At 35.3% G+C, this 12,972-nt stretch overlaps 2 protein-coding genes across 3 annotated transcripts; one reads left to right on the top strand and one right to left on the bottom strand.

Annotated features, from left to right (window-relative positions):
* The first annotated feature begins 316 nt into the window (after nt 1-316).
* LOC132910611 (TBC1 domain family member 25) lies at nt 317-10,596 on the top strand. Its single transcript, XM_060966405.1, has 9 exons — nt 317-1,103; nt 3,768-3,877; nt 5,706-5,801; nt 5,889-6,051; nt 6,481-7,138; nt 7,536-7,923; nt 7,995-8,306; nt 8,462-8,878; nt 8,966-10,596. Exons 1-9 carry the CDS (start codon nt 1,062-1,064, stop codon nt 9,384-9,386), a joined length of 2,607 nt encoding a protein of 868 aa, XP_060822388.1. The 5' UTR covers nt 317-1,061; the 3' UTR covers nt 9,387-10,596.
* A 50-nt stretch (nt 10,597-10,646) lies between these two features.
* Nucleotides 10,647-12,834, bottom strand: LOC132910613 (growth hormone-inducible transmembrane protein-like). Of its 2 annotated transcripts, none has more exons than XM_060966406.1 (5): nt 12,675-12,834; nt 12,263-12,480; nt 11,732-11,843; nt 11,022-11,639; nt 10,647-10,949 (listed from the first exon to the last, which is right to left on the bottom strand). In XM_060966406.1, exons 2-5 carry the CDS (start codon nt 12,462-12,464, stop codon nt 10,862-10,864), a joined length of 1,020 nt encoding a protein of 339 aa, XP_060822389.1. In that variant the 5' UTR covers nt 12,465-12,480; nt 12,675-12,834; the 3' UTR covers nt 10,647-10,861. The 2 variants fall into 2 exon arrangements, with proteins under 2 accessions (XP_060822389.1, XP_060822390.1); XM_060966407.1 differs by having other exon boundaries at nt 12,563-12,722.
* Nucleotides 12,835-12,972: the final 138 nt, after the last annotated feature.

The raw sequence follows: 12,972 nt of genomic DNA, 5'->3' as shown, positions 1-12,972 counted from the left end.
CAACTTGCAACCAGTTTTATCGTTGCGCGATTTTGTCATTCTTATATTTCTCTACCTCGAATAGAATAGTATATACGAATATTTCCGTAGAACCGTACAATTAAATAGGTTCTTGTCTATGCTAGTGCACAATCAAACAGAGCAGATCCCTAACTCTAAGCTTAAATATATAGGTTCTTGTATATGCTAAACTCCGATCAAACAGAGCAGATCCCTAATTTTATAGGTTCTTGTACATGCTAATGTCGATTAAACTCAGCGCTTGGCCGCATGGTGCAGCAGCTGTACCGTGGAACAAGTAGAACTACGGGCGTGAGCACTCATTTCCTTTCTGGTTAAACTAAATTTGGCGTCAAACGCGGCTCGCTTCAGTTCGCTCGCTTCTTTCTTTCTCGCTCTTTCTCTCTTTTCTCGCGAGAACGTAACGCCAATTTCCATCGGCATTTCTATTCGTCTGCGTTCCGCTTGTCACGTTTCGAAATACCAAAGTTCGTCCCTCCGTTCGTCCCAACATCGGTGATTTTAACGAAGAAAGGGACATACAATTTCGGCCGATTACACACGAGACACGAATCACGGGAGCAGACGGTATCGTCAGTCAACGATCACGGTGACGACGACTGATCTTTGTGTAGTCGAAACTCGAGCAACGCGCGAAACGATTTCGAAACCTAATATTCCGAAACGTGTCATCATCGACAGCTGTTGGGGTTTTGGGATACACCTCGTCATCGCGAACGATCATGAACTCTTATGCCAAATGTCAATCGGTGGTTGTTCAAAAACTTGGATTTTGTTAGGGAAACGTGGTGGTGCTGTGCCTTCGCAAGACGCTACTATGCTTTTCTCGGGAAAAAGTGAAAGCTTCGAGGTGACTCGTTGCGCGTCGCGTGAAACGAATTAACCTATCGGAACTGGATTACCCATAAAAATGTGGAGCTTCGTTCGGTATCACAAGAACGTCCTCGAGGAGATGCGCATTTTGATGGATCTGCAGCTGTCCTGAATTATCGAACGTCCTTTTTCGCGTGCACGAAATAGCCTGCATATCAACGTCAAACATGTTCGGTTGCCCTAGAGAAGCTGTGCGCGTCAAAGTAAAGGTACGGTTCATGTTATATGTACAACATAATATTGCACGTTTCAGCATTACATCGACACCTCGCATAAAATTCCAATGAAACTTTCTCGAAAATAATGTTTCATTATTACACGCTAAAGCACGTTTAAAAACCAAATCTATTCCGATTGTCGAATGGTCAAATTCTCATTGTTGAATTTGATAAAAAGGAAATATTCTTCATCGATAACGATATTTCCCTGCGTTTACTATTCACTCATTTTTTATATATATTAGTGACATTGTTTACAAAATACTTGAAACGATAAATTTTCAGTAGGAGTATAGGGATTTAAAGGTTCGTGGTAACATCATTGAGAACGCAGTCTGCGATAAGCTCAATATCACTCGAACTCGAAATCGAAGCGTGAATTCGCTGCAGATAATAAAGACGAATTCTATTTCTATCTTCCTAGGTAGTTGTAAATTGTTACTACCCGTAGAAAGTTTCCGATATGACAAACATATGTACATATATATGTACGTGTGCATCTTTTAAGTAGATTCGGATAAAGAAAGCGAGGCGTTGCGCGGCAACGGCAACACGTCGCGTTTCGTAATTGGAATAACCAACGTTCTGTAAAAATAATTAGAACGCGTCGCTATTTCACCGGGTAGTCGACAAAACGTTCCTATGGCATTGCGGTAGAAATTTCGAATCGGGAACAGCCGTAACATCTCTCCTATTTTCCTATCCAAACCCTGCAAATGCTTACGTCTGACACTTTGCAGAAAATTAAACAAATGTCGGAGAGTTGTCTGTACCGAGACAATGTATAACATCCTGTTATATATATATTTATTAGTACATAGTTTGAGAATCAAAGTTTCATCCCATTTCCCGGCAATTATTTTTACCTTCAAAAAATTAACAATCAAAATTTTAAAACACAAGGCATCTGTTTTTACAGGGATACAAATATGGATCTCTTTTGTGTCTGTTATCGAACATATTCTTCGTGTGCAAAAATTGGAAAAATATTGGTTGACTAAAATATTTCTAATAACTCGTAATATATTGCTACTGTAAAGCGGATTTCATTATTTTGAGACTCTCGTGTCATAGTTTACTTATTCGTACTCGTTATCGATGATAGCTTATTAAAATACTAAGAAAAATAAATATCTTTGCGTGTGTCCTATATGGAAACATTACTGAAAATTTTACAACCAATCATTTTGTTTCATATATGTATATATGTATTTCATATTTCATATTAAATCGAAAATATCAATAGTTTCGTTGCAATATCTAACCTTAACCTCAAAATCCTGCAATTCTGCACGTGTTAATATTATCTGGCAATGACATAATTGATCCAACACATTCGATCAAAGTTAAAACAAGTATAACTAAAAGAGCATTTATATAATAGGCGTGACAGCGTAACAGCCAACCGAAATCGACTTCTAATTTTATATATAGAAATCCTTTTAATATTATTCTAGTCTCGTCCTGTTTTTTTTTCTTTTCTCTTTCTCTCTCTCTCTCTCTTTTCTTACTAATTATATGTACTTTCGTTAGGTACACTCTCGTGTACATATTGCTTTCGTTGATATAAACGTCAAGTTCGTTTCTATAATATAATTTTATACATGTATATATTGTTATTATTTAAATATACTTGAACAATACAATTGCGAAGTGTAATAGATTTTATGGAATTTTTGTAAGTCTATTGCTTTCACAAACTTTTCTTAATCTTCGATGTATTGGCTCGTATATACGTGTAACACCAACCCAATACGGTATCTCCATCTAAAAGAATCATAATATTCTGTAAGAATATCTTGCTCTATGTACTTATTTATCATCAACACGTTAACAAATATTTTGTCCATTATTTTTGCCGTACGATATAAATATCAAGTTTTATCGGGAAAATATAGCATCCGAATGTTTAAATTTCATCCATTTCTTACAAAGCTACCATCATTTGTAGTTAACGAGTACCAATCGTTCGTTTCGTTTTGCTTCGTCGTTTGAACTTTGTTTACGACTCTCCCATTATCTTAATGACCGGTAAAGGAGTGTGCTTTTATAATTTCTTGAAACCTATAGAATGACGTGCATATATTTCTATTACTCGAGCTACAGAAAGATTGGTTATTTTTTACCAAGGTAGCTCTTTCCAAGTTCTTTGCTTTTAACGGTCAAACGATTCAAGGCTGATATTGTGCACAGTGAAAATAACACTGAAACTTAGTTTTCGATTGGTGAAAAATCAAACGAGATTTATCAACTACGCCTGGAAGACTTTAATCCTTCCTGTACTATATAGTATATGTGTAAACTATACCTACCATTTAAAGTATGTATACATACGATATATACCATGTGGCTAGAAAAAATAGGTTTACTTTGATAACACTTAACAAATTTCTGGTATTATATATATATATATATGTGTGTGTGTAGCAATTAATTTAAATGTTGAAATTAATAACAACCATACAAGATATATTTTTTGCTTTCTGTATAAAGACAATTTTTCGAGATTTTCACACACGATATGCAATATAGTTAATTGTTTAATTCTGTCGAAGACAATTTCAATTCTAGAAACGAGACGAAACGGGACACACGTTTTATAACAGAGGTAAACAGAGGGAAAATTGATCGAACGTTTGGTATATTTATGTTTAGAAATGCGAGACCAGACATCAGCCAGAGTACCGAAAGTTCAGCGTGGACCCGCAGATAACATCCATCGAAGTGCTTCAAAGTATACTCATCAAAGCGTTCGATATCAAAGGGTGAGATTTTATTAATGCTGTTATTAATGCCGTGAGTAGCAATGGTCGTGAGCGAAACTCGGGAATAAGAAAAGGTTTCAAGCCGGACAAAAGTTTATAGATAAAAGTTAAGATCGTTTGTAAGGATTCCGAGAGCGATCCTTTTCGTATAAAGGGTACACAGGGATCTACTAGATTTCGGTTTATCGTAATAGCATACATTTTTCCTAAAAATTTACCTACGATACCATCGGTCTGCTCGCAAGCTGTCTTGAATCTACAAATAATCGCAACTATTTTTACGAATCTTTTATCTTGCGGGCTAGATAGTTTACTGGCTCTACCCATGTTCTTCGCTTCAATTTAGTAGTCGCTATTAAAAATTTAATATATTATTTTAAATAGTCTTGCTATCGACCTATTAATTCGAAGCACCGCTGTAATTCAATTAATATTCGCAGCAAATAAAACACCGAATCGTTTTATATTTGTCGCGTCAAGCATCGTTCACGTTTCAATGAACTCTGTTGCTAGTTCGTAGATAGATAGAACGTGAGTGGGGCGCGCCTGATCGTAAGGACAATTGCGAACTGTCGATTATATAATTTTAATATCTGTAACATAGTGCGATAATCTGTCAACAATATGTAGTGGTGTAAAACTTTTGACCGCTACTCTACCTTCGGCTAACGTTCATTCGCTTCGGACGCGTAGCGATTACCATTTATCTATAAAACCGAGCACGCGTTTCGCAACACGTTAGGTCGGAGAAGCAAAATTTTCCGCGAGTTTTTTTCTCATTACCAACTATGAAAGCTAAACATAAAATATCAGATAGCAACAATAGCAGAAGAATAATAGGAAGACGCAAAGAAACGTTATAAAATAAATAAAAACATTTTCGAAAAGAATATGGAAGTCTTATAAATTAAGCATAAAATGTTTAATTTGAATTTTATCTAGAAATTAATGTTTTGTTAAGCTCTTTCTGAATTGTTTAAACTCGAATTACTAAGGAAGGAGATTGGTATTTAATTATGACAGAATCGTAATAAATACGATACGAATCGATACGAATCGAGCGCTGTTTCAATGCCATTTGTGTTACTTTCGCCAATAATTAGATTAGATTGTATTCTCATGTTACTATCGCAAAAGAAAGAAGTAGTATTTAATTATATGTATCGAAAGTATAAAAGGAACGAACGGTTAACGGCGGATGGCGAGAAATTCCGATTTGACTTTGAATTACGATAATCTTGGAATATATTTTTTCACTTAATCGTTGCGTCGATTAACGGTAGATAGCTCGATCGGTTTGCGATTGTCCGCTGCTTTCTACGAATCATTCATTTACGATGCTTACGATGCAAATGTTTCGAAATAATACAAACAGATTTAGTCGGCAGAGGGAAACGTTAATAATTTAAAAATTATGCACGCTATATATAGCAGTTTAATCCTAATTTATCGATATCACCCCTATTCTTTTACTAATTTCACCTCCCTCCACGTACACACACACACACACACACACACACACACACACACACATTACATAATACGTAATAGTTATAATATAAATTAGAAACTTAAAATTGACAAGTATATAGATTAAAGAACGTACATTTTAAATTTTTTATTAATCGATCAAACTTGTACAATGAGCGCAAAATTAAATGATCAAAAATATAACGTTTCTCTGCTTGATGATTATGTTAAACTTAATGTAAGAGTTCAACGCTTGTGACGGAATATCGAGAATGCCAGAAAGTTATTAGATAATTGAGGAAGAAATTGTAAAAAGTTAACTTGCGATAAAAGAAATAAGTTTCTGAAATATTTCCAGAGAATTCACAGTTTCTTATCGAGCGATAGATGACTATGGATCGGAAACATATTTATTCCTACTTTCTGACTGGGACTTGGATGCGGCATTTATCAGGTAAATATTTTCTATAATACCACCGGTACCTAGATGATTAAAGATACCAAACTCCGTTGTTTCAACCGATAACGTATTTTATTACAGCGCTTCTGAACCGTATCTATATCTGCAAGTCAACCTAAAGCCGTTCGGAGAGACAGGCGACTGCGAATGTTATTGGGAACAAAATGCGCAGGAAGCGTCGACTCGACAAGAAACCGGGTTTCCATACAAGACGCCCAAGTTACCGGGTCTCATAATGAACAAGGCGAGTACCCTCGATCATCCGTGATTTTGCTTCCAGTTGTTCGTTTTAATTTTCACTTCCTTCTTAACTGAATGCAAGTCATCGATCGGTCTAACAAAAAGTCCTTTCGATAAATCAAATTTTCTCCTTTTGGTCATTTTAATATCGTATAAACCACTTTGTGGTTTATCAAAATTTAAACTTCTGAAAAAATTACGCAAATTTATTAGTGAAAAACGTTATTTTAAAATTTCTCTCTCAATCTTTTACTATATTATTTCAACCGTTCTTCGGAAGCATCTAAAGTAAAGATAAGATCGATCAGAATTAACATGTTCATAAAAATGTATTTCGCGATTCATAAAATTTAAAAATATCAATTATCATAGAATAGATGTTATAATGTACGTTATAAATCAGACCGGCCTTTTTCTTTTCTTTTCTTTACAGATGGAAAGAACATTGAACATGGTTCAACGTGCTTTGGGTAATTTGAGCGAAGAATCTTCGCACCAGCAAGGTGCTCAACCACCGCGACCACCATTGACGGACGCAGAGTTCCGACGATTTTTGGATCCCATCGGACAAGTAATACACCCCAAAGAATTAAGAGCCGTCATATACTTCGGTGGAATTGAACCTAGCCTGCGGAAGGTGGTTTGGAAACACATTCTAAACGTGTATCCCGAAGGAATGTCCGGTCGCGAGAGGATGGATTACATGAAGAAAAAGTCGCAAGAGTATCAAAATCTTCGCGAAAGATGGAAAATCCTGGTACAAAAGGGACAAAACGTCGGAGATTTGGCGTATGTAACGAGTATGGTGCGGAAAGATGTTCTAAGAACGGATAGACATCACAAGTTTTACGGTGGTTCTGACGATAATCAGAATACGGCTAGTCTCTTTAATATCTTAACTACGTATGCCTTAAATCATCCGAGTGTCAGTTACTGTCAAGGTATGAGCGATCTGGCTTCACCTTTGTTGGTTACTATGAGGGACGAAGCACAAGCATACATATGCCTGTGCGCTCTTATGAGGAGGTTGAAGGACAACTTTATGCTCGATGGAATTGCTATGACTACGAAATTTGCACATTTGGCTGAAGGTATGTAAAATTGAATATCTTATTTAAATAATTAGGAGATTGTGATTTCTTTAGTATAAAAAAATGTCACAGCTATAACTGAAATATAAAATATAAAGTGACTTATATATTCCCAGTTATTAGAAAATATATACTGTTATATATTATTAAAGATTTGCGATATGGAACCACTGTTTTACATTAAAATGAACGGTAAACGAGAAAGGAAAAGATTATCTTTGAAAAAGCAACTGATCCGATTGCTTATCGTTAGAATAAAAAGAAAACAATCTTCTGATCGATGTATATAATTTTATTATGTATATAATTATATTAATTTCAAATTATGAAATTCATTTAATAAATATCACGTCCGTGTCAATCGTTATAAAATATCTATCTAAATATATTTTTCAAGGTTTACAACATTATGATCCAGACTTCTATGCTTATTTAAAATCCCATCAAGCGGACGACCTATTGTTCTGTTATCGATGGCTTTTATTAGAAATGAAACGTGAATTTGCTTTGGACGACGCTCTGAGAATGCTCGAAGTTTTGTGGGCTGCTTTGCCAGCGTCACCGCCAAACGGAGAACTTAGTCTGGCCGAAGTACCTTTTCCTCCACCTTCGCCACCGCCAAGCCCAAACGTAAAACATATTCGTGAGAACGCGTACACGAAAGTTTGTGCTATCAGACGGCAAAGCTCTTCCGCGAGTATCGCCACCACTGGTAAAAGAAAGACTCTTAACGCGGAGGATCCATCTTTGCAAAGCTCTACAGAAACTAACGGTGACTCAAAAAGGTACTTCTATGCAAATCGATGAAAGCAGTGAAATAGAAATAATAATATAAAGTGAAACCCGCTGTCTACAGATCGAGCTCTCCTTACGAGACGTTTTCTGAGCCAGAAAATGATTTGACGACAGCGAAAAATCGAAGAAACACAGAATCTACGGAAAAGTGCCTAAGTACAGATTCTCTGTCTGGTAAATCTAAACGCGTAAACTTGCTGGAATTGAAAGAAAGACTGTCGTTACCTAGTAAAGAACATCAACAAACAAAAAATAATGAAAATGATGGTGAAAAGAAATGCGCCCGAGTAGTAAAGAATTTGAACGAATTTTTGAACTTTACGAGCCTCAACCGTAGCAAAATAACACCAAGCGATGCTGAACCAGAGTTGAGGTGAAACGTTATATTTTCAATATAGATACTATTCGATTCAACATAAACGTACATAAACATAATTTATCGGAAATACCAGCACGTTATTCTTATCCGTTTTCTATAAATAATCGGTAATAATAACCTTATAACCGGTAAATATATTATTTTTTTAGACGTGTTTCGAGCGAGAGCGGAGTAATTAGAGTTTTAAGAGATGAACCAAGTTCGCCGGATGACCCGACAGATTTTTTTCCAATGACTACATCAATGACTAGAGAATTAAGACTGGAACTAGAATCACTCGATCGACAAGTCTTCGGACCATCACCGCCAAGCGATCAACAATGTGATTGTGTTCTATCTAAACGAGAGAGCGAATTAGCCGACAGCGAAACAGATACAGAGTTAGCAAGGTGTAGTCCAGCCGCGGATGTATTTGTATGGGAGAATCCTCTGCACACGTTACAGCAAAAGAACCATCCAGCTACTCCAGACGAGCAAGCAGAACTCGAGTACGATGGTGAAATATTAGAAGATCAGAATGGTGTTAAATCTGTTACCCCGATTAGATTACTTAAACGGACTACAAGGTATAGACCGATTTTTTATAATCTCGCAACAACTATATATTTCGAAGTATACACAGCCTTGAATATAAAAATTATAAAATTTCATAGGTCCGAATCTGCTTCGGACAGCGAGGAGGCAGAAAGTTGGCACCAAAATGCAACGGTACAAGAAAGTCCAATAAAACAATCGGTACAAGAGCACTGTGAAGAAGCCACAGAGCTTACCAATCTTATTCCAGCAGGAACTTGCGAAGATCAGTTGGGAGAAACTTGTCTACCTCCACCTCACGAATTTGGTGGTGGTAATCCGTTTCTTATGTTCCTCTGTATTACTCTGTTATTGCAACACAGAGACTTTGTTATGCGTAATCAAATGGATTACAACGAAATGGCAATGCATTTCGATAAAATGGTTCGTCGACATAACGTTATTCGAGTGCTCAATCAAGCGAGGCAACTATTCGCTGGTTATCTTAGAAGGCATTCTTCGTCGTCATTAGGTGCCAAGTCAGATTCTGTTAATGTGTAGCCTGATAATGCTTGAATATTCATTGTACTTATCGACACCTACCATATAACATCAAATACGAAATGGACGATTTTAAAATATATTGTCTACCGTTCAAGACAAATCACAAAAAAATAAGTTTAAAATATGTTTTTTAAATTTAAAAGGCGAATCAAAACACTTCTGTAAATGAAGAGAGATATCAGGTAAAATGCGTATCAGTGATAAACTAGGCAATAAGACACGTTACTCTTCGAGGTGCTCCTTTAATCGTGCTTTCGTAAAAGAATCATTAATTCTTCGTGTATTCCCCTTTAATCTTTTCTAAGCATATTGATTGCGATACATATTATGTATATTCAATCCAAATCTTATTATCGTTTGATGAACATATGTCCCAAGATATGATCATTTTTATATTATTTATTTGCATTTATCTACATTTACTGTCTATCGATGAGTTTCTTATTAATAAAAGTTTATTTTCTTAGGACAAGCTAATTTTAGTTTGGAAGGGTTGACCTTCTTGGCGATCATGTATAATTAAATACAAATACACATATAAACCAATGTAATTATCTGCAGTGTGATAACACTTGTTACCGCCAGTTGAAAATAATTCTTATATTTCGCATAATCCATGCGACTATGCGAAGTAAACGTTTCTTCGATACTTAACGTACAAACACTGCAACAGACTTTAAAACGTAATCATGTTGAGAATGACACGACATTAAACCCTTCGTCTGCAACTTTATTTTTACTAACGTTCTCTGCATACTGGTTCACGTAAGTCCATCCACCTCCTAATGACATTAGGTCATTTTTGTTTTAAAAGATTCCCAAAAATTTTTAAATACTCTTCCACATTTCTAGAATATTATTTCATAGTTTTCGTTGCTACGTCTTACCTTCGTTTCTTTAAGAAGAGAAGCTAAATTTAAACGAGAATTTAGGTAAACTGAGAAATTACCTAATTACTAGCTATAATTACTAGTCGACAACGACCTGGTATGCAGATGAAAGGTTAAATCTACTTTATCTGCGACACTATCCTTCGACACTATGCACAATATCAATTGCACTGCATTATCTTTCTCACTGTACCTCGATTTAAAATTAAGTGACTGGCTTAAATTTGTAAGATACCTATGATTAATTTAGTAGCTGTATCTTACTTTGTTCTCGAACAATGTGTTTGAGAAACGACAATAAACTGCATTTAATTTTATCGCTAGTGATTAAGTATAAATACGTCCTCTGCATGTTTTCCAATAGAAATTTACTTTTTCTGTTTTATACTTTATTTTAAATAAACTAATAATTTACATATCATCTTATGATATAACATGAAGTAGATTATATATATAAAGCTGATTTATTGTAAAATAAATTTAAGTTTATTTAAAGTTTAACACTAAATCATGGCGTTTTTCAAACATGGAATAAGACTCCATAATTCTTTTATCGACCTACTCGAAAAGACATCCATTCTTTTACTTTTGTCTTTTACTTCCTCCACTTGCTAACATTGTGAGGATTCTTACAAAGATATTCACTGCATCCATATAAACAGAAATCGCGCTGAAATAAGAAGTATAAAATGTATATGTCGTAAGTGTTTGTCAAATTTCACGTGTTTGTTAAATTACTTACTTATTAATCGGATCGTATGGCCTTGCTAGATAGTCATAGGTTGGATATGTTTCTGCTTGTTTGATGATACGTTGTGTATCATACAGAAGAAGCATAGAGAAGAGCACCAGACCACCGTACAAGGATATCGAATACAAACCAGATCCAAGAGCAGTTGTAGGTGGTAAAAACATTGATCCAACACTACTTGCAAATACAAAGCCCAAGCCAATAGCTAATGGACCTCCCATGTTCAGAAACTTTTCATTTGGTGCACAAACCGAAACTACTGATAAACCACCAACTACACCGGCGGTATACCATGCGGCTCTAAGGACCAAAGGTCCGCCAAGTAAGTACAAAGGTGCAAGAAATGCACCAACGGTACCAGTATGTATCAACCATGCTATTTGTTTTGCACCGAAACCTTCTTTGTATGGAATGCTCTGTAACAATATTCCACTACCCCAGACAGATGCTAATGTTACTAACATGGCAACCCATCCTTGACGCATTACCAAGTTCATCATAGTTGGCGAACGTAAACATACTGCTGCAGCTACAGTGCTGCTTACTATAGATGCACCAAGGTACATGTATGTAGTCTTAATTCTATCTTTCACATATTGGGGCCATAACCTATAAAGAATTATATATTGTATTATATTCTATTTTGATATTCTACGATCGATAATATTCTCGTAACTGCAACTTTGATTAAAAGAAAATACTTTGCATAATCTATAGCTCCCATAGATGGTGACAAACCCAAACCATAATAGCACAGTGAACCTATTCCTATTACAGCACCACCGGCAACAACTCCTTTTCCAATAGTGAATGCTATGAATACAAAAGAGTATTTTCAGTAGTAAGTTTAACACGTATATCACAGAATTAACTTTACTGCTATCAACACAGAAGAATTAAGACTCAAGACTCAAGAATTAACAAAGTAAGCGAATTTTAGAAATAAAAGAAACGTATTAGGATTATTTACTGCACGCGTAGAACATTATACCAATAAATTGGTTATAATGTATATTACACGATAAATCTTAGAAATGTTAAAAGATACTTATAAAATAGGATCACGCTTCTCCCCTCCTTATTACTACATTCAATGAATACACAAAAATTTGAAACAGCTCATATGAAATAACCTATAACCCACATTCACAATTGCGATTGCATCATATTGCATATGCGTTCTCTATTATTAATTTCGTTCTACATAGTTCATGTATGAATTGAAATCTTACCTGTTTCTCCTGCAGGAGCCATTGCCTGCTCTGAAATAGTGGCTGATCTACGAGCCGATCTTGCAAATGCACTTCGTCCATCGTTAGCAAATAATCTGGTAGATTGAATTCTCGGAATAAACGGTTTCGAATTAATTGGAGCCTTTAGTAGACTGACCAAATTTGACGAGACGGTACTTCGACATACTCTAGCAAGCATCATTTTTGCATGCTAATGTCTAAAAAAATAATACATTTATTAATAAAAACATCGATGATATCCGCATATTAGCTTAGGTATGTTAAACAAAAAGTACACACGATTTTGAACGAATTATCTTTTAAAAGTTTGAAAAATATTCACATATCTAGCAAGATTTATTTAAAACTTCAAATCAATAGTTTTTCGCAAAAATTTCTTGTGATTACTCACAGACGCGGTAAGCTGCAATTGTTCACGACAAATCAATATCTCGTATCGCTAACGCTGACAATTTCCGTGATATATGCGTCTGAAACTTTGAAATAGATATCGTACAGATAGTAGAAACGTTGTAAAGAAATCATGATGTACGCGATGAAAGTGCCATCTTTGGTACATAGTTGCATTGAATTTGTTAAATTTTCGATCAAACATATCAGATCCTAATTCATATATTTCATATACGTATACATAGATTGAATTTTACTTTATATTACCTTGCGCCATAAAAATAAGAAATCGTTTGTTT

Source organism: Bombus pascuorum, chromosome 9 (assembly GCF_905332965.1).
Source record: "Bombus pascuorum chromosome 9, iyBomPasc1.1, whole genome shotgun sequence".
Classification (NCBI taxonomy): Eukaryota; Metazoa; Arthropoda; class Insecta; order Hymenoptera; family Apidae; genus Bombus; species Bombus pascuorum.
This window is presented reverse-complemented; position numbering and strand designations above follow the sequence as displayed.

Bases quoted from the DNA above. Each gene is read 5' to 3' on its own strand.
- LOC132910611 (XM_060966405.1), top strand. From the start codon at position 1,062: ATGTTCGGTTGCCCTAGAGAAGCTGTGCGCGTCAAAGTAAAG. The intron at 3,878-5,705 runs GTGAGATTTTAT...AAATATTTCCAG, and splicing joins AAAGCGTTCGATATCAAAGG to AGAATTCACAGTTTCTTATC. The intron at 8,879-8,965 runs GTATAGACCGAT...AAAATTTCATAG, and splicing joins TTACTTAAACGGACTACAAG to GTCCGAATCTGCTTCGGACA.
- LOC132910613 (XM_060966406.1), bottom strand. From the start codon at position 12,464: ATGATGCTTGCTAGAGTATGTCGAAGTACCGTCTCGTCAAATTTGGTC. The intron at 11,844-12,262 runs GTAAGATTTCAA...TTGTATTCATAG, and splicing joins GGCTCCTGCAGGAGAAACAG to CATTCACTATTGGAAAAGGA. The intron at 11,640-11,731 runs GTATTTTCTTTT...AATTCTTTATAG, and splicing joins GGAGCTATAGATTATGCAAA to GTTATGGCCCCAATATGTGA.